A 22,781-nucleotide genomic window follows, 5' to 3' on the forward strand; every position below is an offset into this window, starting at 1 on the left:
CAGTCAAGCGGTTACAGCATCATCCCTATTTATCGTAGGATCATGATTCATTCTTCGTTTTACTTATTTATTTTACAATAGAGCAACCTTTCAAACGGTACCATTCACATTTCCCTATTTTGTTCCTGAGGCGGGAAATATTGATAGAAATCGGAATTGTTCCCTGATTTTTTTTTTTTTTTAATTTGAGCCTCTCTGGACTCTTTCCTGTGTTAACACAGATTTGAAAATCAACTGAAAAAATACTAAAGGTGTACTAAATGTGTGTACAAAATTTCAAGCTTCTATCCTGAACAGAAAGGGCGGGAAAATATTTACCAATGATCCGCACAATGGCCCAGGTTACCGCAAAAGATCCTGATCTCAGGTAGAAAATTTTCTGAGACATCCCTATTTATTCTAACGTCATATTTTGTACCTCAATTCTCTTCAGAATAAAACAGCCTCTCAAACGGTACCCTTTACATGCCTTCATCATGTATCTGAGGCGGGAAAAATCACGAAAAAAGGGATTTTTTGGTTAAAATATCCCTTTTCTTTACCGTTTTGCTCCTCTGGACCCCTCCTCTGTTAACGCAAAGATCTGAATAAAGGTCCGATAAATGCTAGTCGGTGGACTGAATGTTTGTGCAAAATTTCAATCTTCTAGGTGCAAAAGTAAGCCTACCATAAAAATAACAAAGAGGCCTAACCAAAAAAATTTTCAGAATCTCAGGTAAAAAAAAATCCTCAGACACCCTATTTACCCTACGATCATGGTTCGTCCACCATTCTCTTTAGAATAGGACAGCCTTTCTAACGGTACCATTCACATGTCTCCATTATGTATCTGAGGCGGGAAAGTCGAGAAAAAAAGGGGAATTTTTGATTAATATATCCCTTTTCTTTACCTTTTTGCCACTCCGGACCCTTCCCTGTGTTAACAGAAATCTTACAAATACTACTCGGTGGACTGAATGTTTGTGCAAAATTTCAATCTTCTACGTGCAAAAGTAAACCCATCAAAAATAATAAAAATAGGCCTATATATTTTTTTAAAAGTTCATCACGTCCTATGTCTCGACGCAGAGAGGCGTGAAACCATACGTAACATGTTCTACAATGCCTCTAGACTTGAAAAAAGAAAAGAAAAGAAAAAAAAAAAAAAAAAGCGTTATTGGTTCTTTTTTAATCGAATAATGAAGACACTATTTTAGTAACTAAAAATAGGTACTAGGGCTCCAAATTGTTACTTTTCTTGCCTTTGAAGCAGAAGGCTTGAATTCATTTAATGACGAACAAAATAGTTTTATTTTTTCCCAGAGCTTCCTTTCGACCTTCCTATTCTTTTGTCTTTTTGTTTCGTTTACGTTTGGAACCTTTACTAATAATGCTCGAAAACTAACAATCATATTTCTTTCCATCCAACTAGTTTCGTTCCGATTGATTTTTGTCTTTGTAATTTGCAAACTAACTCCTCTAACATCCCGTTAACGTTTACTTATTGATTCTGCCACTAAAGCCATTCGTAGCAGTGTTTCTTCCAGACATGTTTTTTTTTTTGGGGGGGGGAGGCACTGCCCCCGGAGAAGACCAAAATAATACGTCTATAATATAATAATAAATAGAATAGTACCAGAGCAGTGCCCACCGGAATACTAAGTGTGCTCCACCGGAACAATTTTTCTGAAAGAACGACTGATTCGCAGTACATTGTCCTGCTTCTTTTTCTACTATTCTAGCTCTTATTTGTTGAGGTACGGTGATCCAGCGGTGCAGCGCTCATCTTGATGCGAAGGATCCAAGGATAGTTCGATCCCAAATCATGCGAATTTGTCGTAGAAAATAAAATGTCATCGTATGTATAATTCTGTATAATTCAGCCAAATTCAGCATTACCCCGGTTCATTAAAGTAAATATTTAGTTTTACCCCCTTATTTGTTATTTTATATATCAGTTTCTCATGGATCTTTCCATCACTTGACTCTATCTCAGTGGTTCTCAAACTTGATGTTACCGCGACCCACAATAAATATTAAAATGTACTTTATGGCCCACATACTTTTATTCAAGTACATATTGTCATTCTACGAAATAGGGGTATTTCAAACCAATTCAATTTTGTAAATCATGTTTCTAATTTTTCCATAGAAAGGTAACACAGAGCTAACACTATTCTCAATGCAATGCCCTACCCCATGACAGATTTTGACTCACCCATTTTCTTTCCATCCTAACCCAGCATCTCTACTGATAATACTTACTTTGCAATGTTTCTGCATCAAAATACAATTTTCACAATTCAAAGGAAAAAACTTCTCGCGACCCACCAAAGAAACTGTCCACGACCCACCAATGGGTCGCGATCCACACTTTGAGAAACACTGCTCTATCTAATTTAGCTTTACCCCACACATACAAATAGCCCAGTTAATTAGCTCAAAAGCGTTTGTTGAACTAATGAACACTATACACACATCCATTCTTCATTATATAAATGTTTCACTAGTTATCCTATGTAAAACAATGGCATTTCTCATGCTCTTTCGTGACCAAAACAGTCCTTCTCAGTGTTCTTTTATTATTGCTTCTGGCACCTAATTCGCAATACTATTTTTGCCACACATAATATATTGAACTAATTGTTCTATATATTCTCTATATGTTTGTGTATTTGTTATCACGTCCATCTCATTCATCGCTGTCTCTATAAAGTCATATGGTCGTTCTCCACTACACATTTCAAAACAAAGTGCTTCTCCTTCCTTCCTCAAAATTTTAATAGACTTGAAAATCTTACTAGCTGTAGTAAGCAGCTGTCGTTGCCGGGTCTTAATTCAGTCTGGAGAGGAGAAATTTAATGTCGGTTAAGTACAGGCCAGGAATTCTTACAAGAGTCAAAACTGTAGATAGATTTTTCACCTTCCCTAGAAAATTATCAAGTCGAAAATCGAAAAAAGGGCTTCGTAGAGGATAAGATTTGGTAAAGATCTACATTTGTACAATCAGCGACAAAAGTTCTTTCCGTTTGGTATTTTTTTTGGGGGGGGGGTGATAACGGTGGTATGGCTGGAACGTACAAAAAATTACATTCTTTTTAATTTACTGAAAACTGTACTTAAATTGTCTTCCATTCTTAAGTTACTTACGAAACTAATTTAATCTAATGGAAATAACTTTTGTCACTGACTGTATATTACCTACATTTCAACCAATTAAGAAAAACAGAATACCAAAAGATAAAAAGAAATAACAAAATTGCCAACCTAGACTGACCGTCACAATAGGTGAACGCTGAATTCATTATATTTGGCTTAACTGATATAATTGTATTTCTTCGAATATCTCCATTTATAGCAGCACTGCATTGTCAGAAACAACACATTTAATGTTGTAATATAGTAATTTATCGTTTCATTTTTGTGATATGTAAAACACATTTTTTTAAACTTATTTTTGGTTTCATGGCGGGCAGCGGAGAATTAACAGTCGCTACAAGGGGTCCGCGACATCAGAAAGATTGGGGAAAAACGAAATGAAATCTTTGAGTTTTACGTCCCACGTTTATGCCGGTTAGGCTAAAGGGGACAGTGACGATGAGTAATGAATGAAATGGTGGAATGAAGAAAGTGGGAGGAAACGGGAGAACCCCGAGGAATCCCACGCACACGGTGTTTGTCCACCACAAAGTTCACTTGGCGGGGGCTGGGATCGAACCCGGGACCCCAAGTATCAGAGGTGAACGCTCTGCCACTGAGCCACCGCGGCCCCATCAGAAAGATTAAGAAGCACTGATCTAGACTATGTGGTTTGTTCCTACCTCAAAATTCGCCCGTATAGCCAATAGTTGTTTCTCTCATTATCTATCTTGCTATTCTTAGATGTTACTGTTGTATTTACCCCTTCATGCATCTATTCCCAACAATTTAACTTTCTGATACATTAGTTCATACTTTTCTACATTTTCTAATTCATTTCTTTGCATTTCCTTCTACATTCCGCCCCTTTTCACTTTAGCTTCGTAAATATTTTTTTTGCTATTTTTCGTTGATTATCTTCCATACCTCATTTCCTTTATGTTTATTCAGGGCTGTTTCGGTAGACCATAAACTTCTCAGACTTGCCGCGATTCTTCTACTCTACGGTTTCTCCTGCAGCTTAAAATGCAGGGATCGGAGCAGAGTTTAGAAGAGAACCCACTGGCTACCAGAGTCAGTCTGTTTATTTACTAGGATTTCCTGGTGGATATATTCTCTTCTATTGCCTGAAGTAAGTGTTTGCTATCCTTACTGGCTTTTGTCAAGAAACTCTTCTACCTTCGTTTCACAACGTTTTAGTGCAAAGCATTTGTAGGCACTTACAAAAAAAAAAAAAAAAAAAAAAAAGTTTAGTCAATAAGATAGGGGAATTCTTACTTGAAGCAAATAACGTCCCTTAAAAATTATTTAAGATAATGAAAAAAATTATTTACGATAATGAAAAAAAACGCATAATTTCAATGAAATTAAGTTTTAAAAAGCAAACAGTTATATCTTTTAAACGATAGGTAACGTAAGCACTACTGAATCGAATCTGTCACTACTGAATCGAGATTACCACGTGCGAATCTGTAAAGCTGAAATACAAACTTTTCTTTCTTTCTTTTTTCTTTTTTTTTCTAGCTTCTTAAAAAAGAAAATTGACGGGTGCTGGTACTTGTATGACAAATATCATTTGATTTAGAAATACAGTAAAACATCTCTCGTCCGCCTTCGGCTGGTCCACCACTACGGTTGATCCGACCGTGTTCGAGCCGAACTTGTCTCGACTCGTCTGTGATTCACTTACGAGGCCCACAGCCATTTACTGCCGCCGCGGCATTATTGTTTACTTGCTGTTACTGCTTGTCCGCTTTAGTGCTCCGTCATTTCTTGTATAGTTTCTTTCGTTGTGTGTGTTTTCTGTACTATACTGTGCAGTTTTTAGTAATTACTGTTCGTTTGTTTTTACTGCAGAGAACAATACAGTCATTTTCGAGTTCAGAGATTGTTCATTTTACTGTAAATCCGCATTTTTCTCTATTTTCTGATAATTCAACATTTTCTGTGTTTCGACCATTTCTCCAATCCCAAAGCTGACGGATGAGAGAGGTTCTACTGTAATGGAGATTAGGAAATTCTTTTTGGAACATTATATTATATCTGTTGTAAGTGCGGATGATATTTTGAGTAGCGGGCGGGAACACCGAACCGCCTACGTTCGCAGACGACAATCTATCTATTAAAATGCTACAATAGCAATAAAAGCGCCTGAGCTCAAACCTCTAACTTTTGAATTCAAACCTTTGATTTACGGTTATTTGTGATTTCACGTTTATAACAAAGACAAATATTTTACAGTATGTGTACTTTAAATGAATTACTTAAAGATATATTTTTCATAAAGTTTATCCTTTTAAATTATTGTTCAAAGCTTTGTATTTTAATAAGCTTTCTCCCAAAAAATTATTGTAAATGAATTGTGCTGCCATCTTTGGATTTTTTAAACTATACGTTTGTGGACGTTTATATGTTTGTGGCAAATCCTTTCGACAGTGAGATCTCGGAAACTACAGACTCTAGAAAGATGACGTTTTCACTGATCGATTGCAAATTTTGCGAAGATTGTCCAGTTCTAACACAATATTTAAAAAACATGGCCATTATTTCTTTATTACATTTTTAGAGTACACTGAAGTTTTGAAATTAAAAGAAAAGCATCATATCCCACCCATTATACATTCCAACACCATAAAATTGTATGTAGGGGTTGCATATCTCTCGGGCGTTTCTTTCATGGCCAAATTATAATGAAAAACGAAAGATAACCATTTCTGCAGTCTAAGTTGAATCTTTATTGTTTGGAGTGTTTTGCTCAATGAACACCATATATCACTCACATTATAAATGATTGTACACCCTCCATTCCAAAAAAAAAAAACCGAACTTTTGAAAACAAATAGTACCACTAGTGCCATCTGTTGTAATATTTTACCGGTAGATGGCGTAGTCCCTCATTGACAACTGGTATAAATGTCATGACATTTGGATGCACGGCAACAAAGTTATTGCGTTTCAACTGTCAAGTGTGTTGTGTACATCGGTCGGAAAATGAGTTTCAAACAACGAGCTGCAATTGAGTTTTGTGTTAAACTGGGTAAAACTTTTAGTGAAACGCACCAAATGCTACAAAATGCATATGGTGATGAGTGTCTATCCCGTACGCAAGTTTACGAGTGGTTCAGGCGATTCAAATCGGGTAGAGAGACGCTGGATGATGACGAAAGATCAGGCCGTCCCAGAACCGGATTATCGGAAGAAAACATCGAAAAAGTGCGTGAATTCATCAAACATAACAAAAAATCGTCGGTGAAAGTTATTGAAATGGAATTAGGCATTCCTCAAACAACCGCATACCGCATTTTGACCGAAGTTTTGGGCCTTAAGAAGCTGAATTCGCGGTTTGTACCACACAAACTCACCGAAGACCAAAAGTTGATCGAATTGCGCATTGCAAAGACATCGTTAAAAGTGCTCGGCAGGATCGAAACTTCTTGAAATCGATTGTAACTGGTGACGAGACGTGGTGTTTTGAATATGAGCCCGAAACAAAGCGGCAAAGTGCTGAATGGAGAGCGCCGGATGAAGGAACACCCCAAAAAAGTCGCTTGGTTAAGTCAAAAGTTAAGGTGATGCTGATTTGTTTTTACGATTCAAAAGGAATTATCCACAAAGAATTTGTTCAGCCCGGCCAGACAGTCACTGGATAGTTTTACTTGGGCGTCAAAACTGGCAAGAATTCGTCGTATTCGGCCCGAATATCGCGAAATCGGCAGTTGGACTCTTTTGGACGATAATGCACCATCACATCGTTCGCGACTTGTAACTGAATTTTTGGTCAAAAATCACATTATTCGGTTGCATCATCCGCCCTATTCACCAGATCTCGCTCCGTGCGATTTCTGTCTGTTCCCGAAACTGCATTTGGCGATGAACGGAAAGTGGCACGCATCGATTGATGCCATTGAGAAGGCGACGACCGCCGTCCTAAAGACCATTCCAATAAAGGACATGGAGAAGTCGTTTGACAACTTGTTGGAGCGTGCAAATATGTGTATCGATGCAGAATGGGGATACATTGATTAATAAAAATGATTTGTTCCAAAATGTACATTGCTTTTTTTTTTTAAACGTTCGGTTTCTTTTTTAATGGAGGGTGTATGTGTAATGTATTAGCTTATTTTAAAATATATAAAACGATCATCATTCCTGTTGTGCATGGTTGCGAAATATGCTCGCTTACTCGGAAGGAAGAACATAGATTGAAAGTATTTGAGAACAAGATCCTGAGACGAATATTCGGACCCAAGAGAAACGGGAATAGGGAATGGCGGAAACTTCATAACGAGAAACTACATAATTTATACGGTTTATCCAACATTGTTAGGATCATCAAATCTAGGAGGCTCAGGTGGGCAGGTCATGTAGCCAGGATGGAAGAAAGAACGAACGCTTTTAAAATCTTAACTGGAAGACCAGCCGGAAAACGACCATTAGGAAGACCAGGGCGCAGATGAGAGGACAATATTAAGATGGATCTCGCAGAAATAGGAATACAAAGTAGAAACTGGATGCAGTTAGCTAAGGATTGAAGTCAGTGGAGAGCTTTTGTGAACGCGGCATTGAACCTCCGGGTTCCATAGGCCATAGAGTTAATTTATGTATTTGCTTATTACATACTGCATGCAAGAAAAAAACGTACAAGAATTAAAAATTCCGAGATCCGAGATCGTACATGAATTAAATATTCCAACCGGGAGTAGGCTCAAATCTTGCAAACGGTGAGAGATATTGAAAAAGCAATCGAAAAAAATCTCCCCTTTACGGTATCTCTTGCCAATTTTTATCAAGACGTCTTTTAGTTGTGTCTGTAAAGGAACGTGGTACATATGTTGTGAGGAATGAGAAGAAGATTCATGCTCATATATGAATGATGCGCTGTGTAGAGAGCGCAAGTTCAGCTAGTGTTATTATAATTTACTTTATTTTCTACTGTAAAATACGAGGAAAGGCCAGGAAGTTTTCACCTTTGTCATGATGGACATGTGCTATAGTGACGCGACGACTCGTGAAGACTAGGCTCTTCACAAATCACAGAACTGCTTTCCCTCACGTGTGATACATCGGAAGAATTCGGGACGTTTCATAGAGCTGCCTTCCGAACGTACATTTGAGAAAAAGTGAAACAGCAGTATACCAACAATATTTTTCAACTTAGAAGACATGGCAAACGAGCGACAAAAAACACTTAAACAACTATGATATTAACAATAAGAACTATTCGAAGTAAATAATAACAATAATAATAATAGCAAAAATGTAAAATAAGGACCAGAAAAAAAATAATAAAACGAAACTCAGCGGCAATCTGAACAATACTGTACCCTCTTAAGATATTCTCCGTATAGCGCAAGAAACGACACTGGCAAAATTTTGATGGGTTGACGACCGGACACAACCCTTGCGTTCTATTGGATGGTGAAATTGGTAAATCTACGTCAAGCTTCACGAGTCTTCGAGATCACTTAATATAAAAACTTGCATTGTGATATATTGGTATCTCGGGTGTGTGCTAATTTGTGTCTTTACACGTGCAGTTCAACTGATACTTCAGCACGAAAACTACGTAGTGGCAGCAGAATGTTAAACAAGGTCCCTCCATCTTCAAGGAAAATCATCACAAGTGATACATGAAGAGATGGTAGATGTGTATGGCCAGGAATCCTTATCGTATTAGCACACAGTTAAGCTCTGGAAGGGAGAATTAAAATGTGATCGAACAATTCTATACGATTCCCCATCAGAAGGTCGTCCTTCAGCGACTAAAGACAGAAGCGTGGCGGCAAAACTTGAGCCGTTACTGCTTGAATACAGACGCGCCCTATTAATTATTTAGGTAGGGAGATGATCATTAATAGGGGAACCTGTTCACATCATATTAGGTGACATTCTGTGTATAAGCAAAGTAGCAACAACGTCGGTTCCTCGATTTTTGATACTTTTCGAAAAACACCATCGTGTGGAATGTGAACAAAATATATTTTAGACTTACACCAGAAAGACAAGAATGACTTTATAAACCAGAAAGACAAGAATGACTTTATAAACAGATTAGTAACTATCAATGAATGCTGGGTGTATTACTTGACACTCAACCTCCCTCTCTCAGGAAAAAAAAAAAAAGTAAAAGTAATACCTCATCTCCATCCCTCGAAATACTAAAATGTACCATTTAAGCAGCAAGGTCATGTTGTCTGTGGTTTGGAACCATAAAGGCGTGATCTTGACTGATTACTTACAAAAAAAAAAAAAAAAAAAAAAAAAAAAAAACTACAATCACAGAAACAGAAATCTGCTGTAAAAGCTACGGTGTGCTGCTATCAAAACAAAGACACGGGGTTTGCTCTCGAAAGACGTGTTACTGCTAACGGATAATGTACCAGCACACCGAGTAGCAGGAACACTCGCTTCTTGCACCAACATGACTCCATCCACAATATTCATCACATCTGGCTCCGTCAAATTACTTTCTCTTTCCAAATATGAAGAACACTTACGATGTAAGTGTTTTGCTGATGATATCAGAAGGTTATTCGTGGGGCGGAGACTGCCTCTATGTCAGCAGATTTTTATGCAGATGGTATTAGCAGACTGACAAAGTGAGTACGTACAGAACGACGCGTCTGTGGACCAAATTGAATAATCCCAGCTTATTTCTATCATGAGGAGGATATGAACTTTCTGATCTCCCCTGTAATGGTGGATTGAGACTATATGTATCCAAAGTACAGTGGTATCTTGGGTCACAAACAAATCAGCCTAGGAACACAATTTCCGAACAAATTTTGACTCGACTTGCGAACAGTGTCTCGACGCACGAACGTACACATATGGCTTTGACGACATGTTTCAGGCTCGCTAACAGCAACAGCTGAACTCAGGTTTGATTGCGCTCTGTAGACGCTGTTGTTGTTGCGTTGTTCTTGACACTTTTTCTGCATTAAATTATCATTTATGACGGTTCCTCTATCATTTACCTGTGCCAGCAACTATCAACCATAGAAGTAAAGTTATACTGGATACACTTTACATTATTATTGCATATATGCCACAAATAAATCCATAAACAAGACAAAAAAAAATCGGGTCAAGCGACCGGATTAATTGGATCTATTCCCTGTTCAGCGTAAGCTCTAAACTACGATAAACAAAATACTTGTATCCTTCCGCTTGTCACAAAAACGATTGGCTAGTGATGTATCATTCCCACTCCCCACGGGGAGGAGCAAATTATACACGTGCATTTTGACAATACTGTCTCGTGTTATCCAGACACTTACTGCAGCACCAGAAAAGAAAGAAAAAAACTCGAAAGATTAAAAGAAATATGTTTGAATTTCGCTAGTAAACAATTGTTGCTTAGTGAGTAAAGGTTTACCTTGTTGATGTTTCACCACAACACTCGCTGAACCGGGATTCATGTCAGTCATCTCTCAGACTTAAAAGCAGAACACGCCTTCAAGTTGAATTGGCGCCATAATTACTATGCATGCTTGGTGTTTGTTTGCATTGTTTCATTAACCACACTCGATTGCAGTATTATTAGATAATCCGTATTATATTTTTGTCATTTATAATAATGTAGTAGTTTTATATGGAGCTTCATAGTGAAAGTAATAATCAAATGATATTAACTATTTTGCGGAGGAGTACAACCGTCGGTAGGCCAACAGCAAATCAGCGAGATTTAGTTTCACGTGGCTTTGTTTATCGCAGTTTAGAGCTTACGCCGAACAGGGTTTACATTAGTTTGAAATTGATTCCGTTTACGAATATTTCGGTTCAAAAACAACATTACAGAACGGAACAAGTTCGTAACTTGAGGTGCCACTGTACATCGAACGTATTAATTTTCAACTGGTAAAGTGTTACATACAAGTAGGTGGCGAGACTATTAAACTTGCAGGAAATAATAAATGATAACTAATGTGATAATATTTGAAATGTTCAAACTGAATAAATATGTTACTTTTATTATTTTAATACTGTTTTCGTTCTTACTTTTAGTTTGAAACAATGGGAATGAAGAGTCTTGTGACTGTGAAAAAAGAAAAAATGAATTCGAGATTTTACTGGAATTAGACGGAGCGTCCGAAGGATGTAATTTTTCGGACGTGACGGACTTAAGTCCACAGCTGCCGGTCATCTCTAAAAATATGTATAAATAATTAAACAAATAATGCTACCAAAATGTACTAACATTAACGTAAGTGTTCAAAACGAAGAAAATAATTCGAAGGATTGCTACAACGTATTTCTTATTAGCGTGAAAGCAAGATGTATTGTAAATATTTCAAGTATCATCTCCTAAGTGTGTGTGTTTGATGACATATTAGGGAAAATATTACAGTATACTTTAAGTGAGTACGCTGAACTCCGGAAATGTTTAACTCGTTTTAATGTTATATTTTGTTAGCTATAATTCTCGGTAGGTTTAGTCAGTTTTAGTCAGGTTCTATTCGTCATTTAGTTACTTACTGGAGGAATCTGTTGGCAACACTGGTCATTATATTTCACATATGTTTTAAATTCTTAAAAGAGTTGCGCAACGCTGGAATTCAAACATGACACTATCTGATTACCAATGAGCTTCGTTGAGCTAAGACAATTGATATTCAAAATTTCCTGACATTCTTCAGTATCTTCTTTTGACAAAAAGAAAAACAATCATTCCCAGGAATCCCCTTAACAAACATGATTCACAAGCTTTTCCTTGAATGTGTAATCAAATCACCTACCTATTGAATGTCACATATTTGTTCTGATGGCTATTTCCTCTAACTTCCTCAAACGGTCTATTGCTTCGCTATTAAAACAGTTACTGTTACTCAGATATTTTTGCGAACCGGATATCCTTTATTCATATATTCTTATTCACACTGATTGTGAATACACGAGAACAAAGCTTACGCTTTCAGCTATGGGTCATTTAGTAAACAATATCAATTACTCTCATATGTATTATAATAGAAATATAGGAATATAATACTCCCAAACGCTCTTTTCAAATAATGCAAAAGGCGTAGTTTGTTGGGTTTGAGATTCTTTATTTTCGGCAAAACAGCTTGGACGATTTTGTTTATGCCATAAATTAATTATTTTATTTACAACTATAGAATATGAAGTAATTCGTTTTTCTAATAATTTCAGAAAGGGCTTTAAAAAAAAAATGAGAGAGAGAGAGATAATTCAGTTCAAGCCTTTAGAGAAATAATTCTGTCTGGAGGTCTTAATAGCGTATTTAATGTGTGGTCAATGAAACTTGTACCCACACCATTACTTTCTGGTTTTCAAAACCGGAGTTTGCAATTTCTAGATACAAGTTATTCCCCAACTGCTCCATGCTGCGTCGACACTAAAAACTGCCCAATCGGGAACTGACCACGCATTCCAAAAACACATGTACTAACTAACCACTAGGCTATTAAAAAATAAGACACAGTAAATAATAATAATAATAATAATAATAAATAGAAGAAGAATATGATAATGCTTAATCTCTGGTAAGCAGTCTTTTTGATTCAATCCAAAGTTATGTACGGTAAGCGTGTGGGAACAACATCGCGTACAAGGATTTTCAAAGTGGAATTCGGCCGCATAATGTCGACTGATAGTAAACGGAAAATTGTTTATCAGATTTTGCAATCGATACGAGTCCTACAATTTAGTATTCGTTATTTGAAAAATTGGATGAATTTAAAGGTATTCGTTATTTAAAAAATTGGATGAATTTAAAGAAAAATATTAACATTAAATTAGTTTTACCACACTTCATTCAACACTTTCCTATTATGTACTGTACAACTAAATTAAAATTGTGTGCAAATATGAACTGCGGGATTTGTAGCTTTGTATTCATTGAAAAAGTGGAATCTTTCGAGAATAGGCAATTGCTAATACGAGCCGACATCACACCTGTTAAGTAAAGAAACCAAATAATAAAATTAGTACACACAGAACGATTTATGCCCAACTATAAAAATCAAGCAAAGAGATAATCCTAACTCTTAGTGTAACAAGGGAACAGGAAATATAGACAATACACTATTTTCACGAGGAAATTTCGATAGGGTCCTATTTATATATTAAAATGCTAGGTTTATATGTTTGTCTCCGAAGAAAAGTTTATGTTTGTCTCTAATCCTTTCGACAATGAGATCTCGAAAACCACAGGTGCTAGAAACGTTCTCCTTTCGCTGGTCGATTCCAAATTTTGTGTAGATTGTCCAGTTCTAACTGAATATTTAAAAAAACGTGGCCGCTATTTCTTTATTACATTTTTTTTTTTTTAGAGTACACTGGAAATATTGAAATTTTACAAAAGTAAAGCATCATATCCTATGTTCCAGGGTTGGCAAAAACCATGGTTTTTATTGAAAAAACAAAAAAAAAGTTTTTTTGTTTAAACCTGTTTGTTGTTGTTGTTTAAACCAGGTTTTTTTTGGTTTAAATAATTTGCTCTATGTATTTATATCACATATGGACAGAAATAAGTGTCTTTCGCCTTGGTGTTATTATGCAAAAACCGGGTTATGCTGGAAGGGGTCACATAAGCTTGAAGCGGAATCCAAACCGCTTCTCGGCTTACATCTGAGAGGAATTGGCCTCCATTTGAACTCAAAACCGGAACTAATTGGCCACAAATGCGATGAGTCTGCCGACTCACTCACGAAGGACTCCTGATAAAAATACATTGTACTGATCTTTACATACTTGTTAATATAATTGTCAAGAGTCATTTCAGAACGACAAGAAGATAAACAGCTGGACAACTGAAACCATTACATGTGGACAGTCCATACAGAATTACATATGGACAATTTCAAAATATTGTAGAGTACAGAAGAACTAATTTAGTCCAAGTTAGTTTACTACGACTTTTATTAATCCAAGTTAAAGGAATACAAAGACTTAATTTGCATATCACTAACAAAAGTGAATAAAGATATGAATTATTTGAGTCCACTTTGGCTCTGATCCTTTTATACATAAATAGATATCAAAGATACTTCTGATTTCAATAAATGTCTCTCGTGGGGTTTGTATGACCCCCTCCCGTAAAAAAAAAAAAAAAAGTACGGCATTTCGATGTATTTTATCAATAGTAAACATTATTAAAACGAAACAATATTTAGAATTTTTCTTGACTGCAATTGCATAACATTAATAACTATAAAAAATCACAAATTAAACATTCATAAACTTATATATATATATATATACAAGGTCTGTATGATAAGTAATGAGACTCGCCGCGCCGCGGCGCGCGTGTCGCTGGAGCGGGTTTGTCGGTGATGGAGGATGTAGGGGGGGGGGTCCGAGCAAAGCAAGGCACCGCGCGTCAGTTGGCTCCGAGCCTTAGTGGAGCGCGGACAAGCCTTGGACAAAGCCCTTGTGAACATTCTTGTCACGGCGGAAAATCAACAAACATGGAGGGTTCCATCGAACAGCGTTATGCGATCAAATTTTGCGTTCGCCTGGGGAAAACGGCTACTCAGACGCTTTCTCTCATCACGGAGGCCTACAAAGAGGAAGCCCTATCCAAAGCCCAGGTGTTTCGTTGGCACAGTGCGTTCCGGAACGGCCGGGAAAGCGTTGAGGATCTGGAGAGGGCTGGACGCCCGACAACAGTGACTACGGACGAAACTGTGGCAAAAGTGAGGGATCTCCTGAACTCAGACCGTCGATTATCGTTGAGATTGATTGCTGATGAACTCGATATGAACCACACAACAGTGCACAAGATTGTGACGGAACAATTGGGAATGAGAAAAATCTGTGCGAAACTGGTGCCGCGAGTGTTGACTGACGAACAAAAGCAACGACGTGTTGATTGTTGTCAGGAACTGTTGAACCTCATGAACAGTGACCCTAACTTTGAAGATGACGTCATAACAGGTGACGAGTCGTGGGTGTTCCAGTACGACCCTGAAACGAAACGTCAAAGCGCGGAGTGGCACACTCCTGCGTCCCCGCGCCCCAAGAAGGCCAGAATGTCGAAGTCAAAGGTGAAAACAATGTTGATTGTTTTTTTTGACAATGTGGGGGTGGTCCACAAGGAGTTTGTACCCCAAGGACAAGCCGTCAACGCCGCCTTCTACAAACAAGTCCTTGAGAGACTGCACAGGAGCGTCAAGCGGAAAAGACCGGCGATCGCTAGCCGGTGGAAGTTGCATCACGACAATGCCCCTGCCCACACCGCCTTCTTAGTGACCTCCTTTTTGACCCGGATTGGGGTGGAAGTCCTTCCACAACCACCCTACAGCCCAGATGTGAGCCCGGCCGACTTCTTCCTCTTCCCGAAGCTGAAGCCACGCTTGAAAGGAACCCGTTTTGCAGACGTCACAGCCATCCAAGCAGCCGTGACCACATTTCTAAAGGACATGCCGGCTGCTGACTTCCAGGGGGCGTTTGCAGCGTGGAAACATCGATTGCAGAAGTGCATCGACGCAAGAGGAGAGTACTTCGAAAGCTTTTAAGTCCCTGTACAGATCAGATCAATAAAACAATGTTTCCAGACCTGGTCTCATTACTTATCATACAAACCCTGTATATATATATATATATATATATATATATATATATATATATATATATATATATATATATATATATATATATATATATATATATATATATATATAAAGTTGCTTTTGTGGTATAATCTCTGAGTTATGAATGGGGAATTTAGGTCTGAATATAATATGAATAATATACGGGAGTGAAACGTGATAACCTACAAATGTGTTCATCAAGCTTTTACGAACACTTACACGTTTACGAACATTTTTCTTGTTTTGGTTTAAACCAGCCAACCCTGCTATGTACTATGCATTCCAACACAACATAGTTGTATACAGGGGTATATATAACTGCGGTATCTCTCAGGCTTTGTTTCATGGCCAGATAATGAAAAACGAAGGATAACTATTTCTCCAGGCTAAGATGAATCTTTATTGTTTGGAGTGTTTTGCCCTATGAACACCACTGACATTATAATTAATTGTGTATATAATGTATTTGCTTATTACATACTGCAAACAACAGAAAAGAAAACATTGATCATACATGAAATTAGAAACTTCAACCGGAAGTAGGCTCAATCTTGCAAGCGGTGCGAGATATTGAAAAAATAATCGAAAAATCTTCCCTTTATGGTATCCATTGCCGATTTTTATCAAGACATCATTCACTTGTGTCTATAAAGGGACACGTATAGATGTGAGGAATGACAAGATTCATGCTAATATGTGAATGATGCGCTGTGTAGAGAGTGCAGGTTCATCTACTCTATATATTAAAATGCTAAGTTTATATGTTTGTGGCCAATCCTTTCGACAATGAGGTCTCGCAAACCACAAGCTCTAGGAAGGTTCTGTTTTCGCTGGTTGATTCCGAATTTTGTGTAGAACTCCCAGTCCATTGAAATTTTCCAAAAAAAAAAAAAAAATAATAATAAAATAAAATAAAAATAAAAATAAAAATAAAAATAAAAATAAAAATAAAAATAAAATAAAATAAAATACCATTAGTTTTCTATTCAACATTTTAGGGGTAGTTTTGATCCCATAAGATTTGTATTATCGCTATGGCGTGGCTGAGGTTGATATCCATGTGTTAGGTGACCAGTAGAAGAGCTATGTATAGCGGGTTGATAGACATTGCAGGCACTTTGCTTAATTCTGAATGGAAAAATTTATTGCATGCTGGTAACTTCAAAGGAATGTAGAACCACAATGAGACGTAATCGGACATGGATTTATAAGAAAAAAAAAATCTATTTCACATCATATATCATTTTTCCAAATTTGTCACAAACTAACTCTATATATTATAATGTTTTGTCTATAATAATTCGTGTGTCCTCTCATCCTTCATTTTTGTCTGTAAAGTAGAGATATAGTGAGAATTCATGCTCATATCAAAATGATGCGTTGTGTACACTGTGCAGGTTTAGTTAGTTTCGAGTTAAAAATACTATTGTGATACAAATGAATGAATCAAATAATAATAATTATATTACTATATATATATATATATATATATATATATATATATATATATATATATAATGCAAGTTTCGATTGTGAATAAGGAAATGATTAGGACAAAACATATAAAATGGACAAAAAGAAAAAAAATAAACAATCAATGAATTGTCTGCACATCAAGATTCAAAATTACAAAGCAATGCCACTCAAAAAGCAAATTGGTCTGAGAAAAAAATGGCAGAGTATTTGGCGACTTAGATACAGGAATGTGTCCCAATAAAATCTCTTCTAATCCCAAAAAATGGGGAAGGAACTACTTGACAGTGAGTAAATTTTCAGATCATTAGAGAGAGGATAGGGGAAATCCTTATTCTTCTTACAATTATCGTTTCATAAAGTCAAAAATAGCGGCCCCTGTTCCCTTCTTAGATTCGGGCCTAAGTCGTAACAAACCCTACCGAACGTTACATCCACCACTGCTTTATCATTATCTCTAAATGTTAAAATGAGAGGCACAGTGGTTCCCTCTAGTGCAAGAAGTTTCTGGTTTGATACCGAGCAATTTGAGTTTGCGGTGGACATGTGTTTTTCTCGGGTAATCTAGTTTCCCCCCACCAATTCTTCCACAATCACTCACTTTCATTAACAATATGTCTGTCAGGACAATCGTGGGACGTAAAACTGAAAATGTCATTTAATTTTATCCAGGGTAAAAGTGGATATGAAAAGGTAGCGGGACGCATGACATTACGCTGTCTCCCATGCCTATCTTTGCCCATTGTAATTTTTAGAAAGTGGGGGGACGCCATAGATATTTTTTGGAAGTGGGGTAACGCGTACTCTCACGTTCCTCCTCACTTTTACCCCTGATTTTATCTCTAAACGTTAAAGAAAAGTAACAATAAATTACGATAGCCATCACTTCAAATATTTTACAGGACAAAAATTGAAATGAAAATTAAACGAAATCTTTAAAAAATGGATGAAAAGGAAAAAAAAAACCTATGGAGACGATGTTGTGCACCACAAACTCACATGTCTTCGGACTGAAGTAGAACTATTATTATTAGACATGAGAGTTCTATCACTGAGTCACCTCACCCTCTTAATGGAATAAATAATAATACCTTATTTAAAAAATAAAATAAAACATTGGATACTTTCAGCTTTACGCTTTACGTCCCACACTTACGCCGGCTACGCTAAAGGAGACGGTGATGACGAGAAATGAATGAAATGGTGGAATGAAGAAAATGTGAGGAAACGGGAGAACCCAAGAAAACTCACGCACATGGTGTCTGTCTACCACAAAGTTCATTTGGCGCGAGCTGGGATCGAACCAAGGACCCCACGCACCAGAGGTGAACGCTCTACCACTGAGCCACCTCCTCCTCAAATAAATAATAATGTATTTTTAAAAATAAAAAATAAAGCACCGGATACTACTCAATGATACTATATTGCCAAAAATAATCATCAGAAGCTGTGAATTATGATGTCAACAAATCGTAGCTATAAATAGTTGCAATTTCTAGTGACTTAAATGTATTTTCCACGATTCAGAAACAAAATGTTTTCGTAAGTGTACCATCTGACATTCGTCCCACACAGAGAAATCCAGAACGATGTGTGTATATATATATTTAAAGAAGATAAACATAACAATTCTCTTTTTCTTTTTAAGAAAAAATGTACAAAAGCTACAAAAGAAAACACACAGATCATCTTAATTTATGAATAAACATTCCTCTTACCAGAATCATGACAGCTACAAAATAAATCACACGCCCTAATCACGCCTTTCGTGGATACATACACTGAAAAATAAAATGTACACGTTGTTAATTTGGTGCAAGCGGAACAAAACAAAATAAGATCACCCCGTTGCATGCATCCATACGAAAAAAAAGCTATCAATTACCTTCTCGAGTGGAACAAAACAAAAAACAAAATCCGCCAAGTACGAATGTGATGCCACTCAAACCAGGCAGCAGCCGAACACTGGTGTTTGTATCAGTTACACAAGCTCTGATCTACACAGCGGAGTTTGCCAGGATTCATTGATCGAATGTGACCGCCCAGGCTGTTGCCAAATTTCACGCAGCATCCAAAGTTTCAACGCAACTATATATACACATTTTTTAAAAAAATGACATGGAAGATTTGATATCCACTTAGGGACTTGACTTTTCAACTGGCATATTACTTCTCTTGTAAATTGCAAAATGAAGCAGAGTTTTATAGCCATATATTTTAATTTTACTTAATATCAGCAAATTACCAATGAATGAATGGAACGCATATCACCGCAAGCAGTCCAGCCTCTGCAATTATGAGATTGAAATTTGTATTTGAGGGTTTATCTGGTCAAAGATCAATGCCACTTATTCGTCAGTCTCTCATTTCTGAAGGATGACGTCATTTCGCGGGAACCCATTTAAAAAGAATGAAATGTTTTTGGTTTCGACACTCGCCCCTGCAAAAGCTAATGCAGACAAGTGAAGTACAAATGAACGATGACTCAATTATTTAGAGTACCAATGTTAAGAGAAAATCTCAATGTAAAGAATTTTCCTACCTAATTATTTTATTGGTTAACACCAGAACGCCGAAAGTGGACAAGTTGTCTCTTTTTATTTTATTTTCTTGAGCAGACCGTTATTGCTGAATCCTGGTTGCATTTATTTCGTGACTAAATTATTTGAGCTGAACAATATTCTTACAGAAAATTAAGTTTGTATTCCTCAGGATTTTCTAGAAAAACAACCACCTCGAACGCCCAACAGTGGACCATAACGAAGCTTTTAACTGTTGTCCTTGTAATAAGTAATTTTTTACTTCAATTTTTATTACATGTTGGCATTTTTCTTGTAAAGCAGTAATTTTACCTACTTTCGTAATAATACGGGGGGCACTCCACATATTTTCCAATACGCAAATAGTTACTATAAGAGATCTTTTTTTTTTTTTTTTTCGTTACAGGCGAGACATCTGGGGAACTGAAAACATACGGAACTGCATTGTCCAATTTTTTGTATAAGAGTAACATTTGTGATCAAAAGTGTTGCTGGAATGGAGTTTTCACGCGAAGCATTTAGAACCATGATTTACTATGATTTTCGCGTTGGCTTAAACAAGAAAGACTGTCACCAAAGATTGAGGTCAGCGTTTGGGGATACCGCTCCATTATATATAACAGTGTTTAGATGGTACAATGACTTTCAAAAGAGTCGGAGGTCTTTGCAAGATGAAGCCCGTGAAGGAAGACCTCCATTTAACAACGCCGGATTTAGTGACTCTAAGGTGTATTTATGCGATGATAGACGAGGCATCCGGGATTGGATCCTCGTCAGTGCACACAATTTTACACAAGCATTTCAAACTAAAAAAAAAAAAAAAAAAAAAAAAAAAAAAAACAGTTGTTTCTCGGTGGGTACCCCATCAATTGTCTGACTTCCAGAAAGCAGAGCGGGGACAGAATTGCTCTTGAAACCCTGAATATTTTAAATCAAGGGAAGATCAGTTGATTTCTAAAATTGTGACAGGTGACGAAACCTATATCCCATTTTAAGACTGATACACTTGTGAAGAAAGTCGTGCCTGGGTCCATGAAGATGACCCGACGCCAACTACTGTAAGAAAACAGCTAGCGATGAAGAAAGTAATGTACGCTGTGTTCTTCCGAAGCACTGGTCTCGTTGCAGCTATTAAGTTACAAGAACAGAAGACGGTTACAGCAAACTGGTACATAAGGCTGTTTACTCCAAGTTATTGGTTCCTTGAAAATCCGAGATTTACTCTTCCATCATGACAATGCCTCCTCGCACACTGCAAAGCAAACAATAGAGTATCTCCAGGCTCATCATGTTAAAACACTTCCGCATTCCCCTTATTCCCCCGATTTGGCTACGTGTAACTTCTGGTTCTTTAATCTTAAGAGGCACTTGCGGGGACGTAGTTTTCACATAGAAGGCGAAGTTGAAGGGTTGATCATTCAGTCTTTCAACAGCATTCCAAGACACGAGATTAAACAAGTGTATTGCTGCCGCACGGAATTACTTTGTATACATGTACAAAGGTTAATTCATAGGAAGTAGTTCTCTTATATTGCGAAACTTTTGGAGTGACCCCTCGTAATAATTATATTAATTTATGGCAATAAGCAATCAAATATCAGTATTTATTACTACTTAATATTTGATTATATGTATAAAACTTACACTAAAATTGATAAGCCGAAGATATATCTAATTTAGTTACACTCTCTAACTTCTGTGCATTTGAAATTTCCGACACATTTTTTTGTAATTCGTACTATGTTTATTGTCATTTTTACTTTTTTTCAACAACTTTCAATAATTTCTTACATTCTCATAGTTCTATTCATTGCAGAATCCACAATGAACAAGAGTTCTCATATCATGTTTATAGAGAACATAACATTCTTGTTGACCGTTGTTTCCACTCTGTATTTCCTTTACAAAACTTCAAACCATGATATGAAATGAAGAGTCTGACGTGAAATAAATTTCGAAGACACAGAAAATAATGACAAACTACTAAAGCAAATTATTGCGACGAGAAGGGAGCTGAAGATACTACAACCGATTCAGGTGTAGATGACAGGAAAACAGACGTAAGACATCAACATTTATGGGAAAATTGTCCACAAAACACAAATATCGCAGAATGGAGTATGTGTCAGATATTCGGGTAACGCTCGACACATTGAAAGATACAGTTTGAATGATGATCGCGTGAAAGAACAATTGGAACACGATATAAATATGTTCCATGTAACGAATTTACGTACTAAACGTAATTTCCCATTTTCAAGAAAGATAACATGAGCGAAACCCCGCACACGGAGTGAAATAATGAATTACGGCGCAGTGCAGTGATTGCATGGGAATTGTTGATTGCTAACCGTGTAATTGTGCATTTCAATTGTATACAGAAACAAGCTCTCCGTGTGTTGAAGGACGAACAGTGGTGAATCGAAATGAAGGAACTTGAAGTGTTCATTGGAATAATATATGCATAGATATAGCATGTATCATTGTAGGAATAATGGTATTCATAGAATCTGATCTCAAATTTAGGGTGTGTAATTTTGTAAAGGAACAATAGCTTGTAACTGATTAATAGAGATAATCATATTTCTCACAAAGGGTGTCTACTAAAATTCCAAAATGAAATTTCATGACTTTTTCCGTGACCATCTCTTTCCCAAACCATAAAATTTAGTAATATTTTCAAAAGCGAATTTGGGTGCGAATTGGGCCGAATTTTCATGCATGCGATAGAAGCGTGCTTTGCTTGCGATTTGGTAGCATCTAAAGCCGACCATACACATTTTTGGTGGTGAATTTTGACATTTTATAGAATAAAATTTTCCAGTCTACACTTATGTTTGTACAGATTTAAAAAAAAAAAAAATCGTGACCCAAAAGCTAAATTTCTTGACTTTCATGACCGTTTTCTGATTTCGTGACTCTCTTAACCGATAGACACCCTGTCACATTTGATGTACAAACGACATGCAACCGGCCTCTACAAAATGACAGGTTTGCATTGCTAACTCAGATCTAGAGTAAACCCATTGAAATGTCAAATTTTCTTCAAACTAGGAGCGTTCATAAGCATCTATAAATAGCTCTTCTCCAGCAAAGG

At 36.8% G+C, this 22,781-nt stretch overlaps 1 protein-coding gene across 3 annotated transcripts in view; it reads right to left on the reverse strand.

Moving 5' to 3' along the window:
* LOC145663894 (synaptosomal-associated protein 25-like) overlaps nucleotides 1-22,781 on the reverse strand; it is a 143,751-nt gene that overhangs the window by 89,320 nt on the left and 31,650 nt on the right. For 2 of the 3 annotated variants that reach the window (XM_081730059.1, XM_081730058.1), the window contains exon 2: nucleotides 18,863-18,925. The exons of the other annotated variant lie outside the window; for it this stretch is intronic. In XM_081730059.1, the coding sequence (XP_081586185.1) occupies nucleotides 18,863-18,871 (9 nt within the window). In that variant the 5' untranslated portion in view covers nucleotides 18,872-18,925. The remainder of the gene's footprint in view (nucleotides 1-18,862; nucleotides 18,926-22,781) is intronic. 3 annotated transcript variants of the gene reach the window in all.

The sequence above is a fragment of the Thermobia domestica genome, chromosome 11 (genome assembly GCF_964235325.1).
Source record: "Thermobia domestica chromosome 11, izTheDome1.hap1.1, whole genome shotgun sequence".
Classification (NCBI taxonomy): Eukaryota; Metazoa; Arthropoda; class Insecta; order Zygentoma; family Lepismatidae; genus Thermobia; species Thermobia domestica.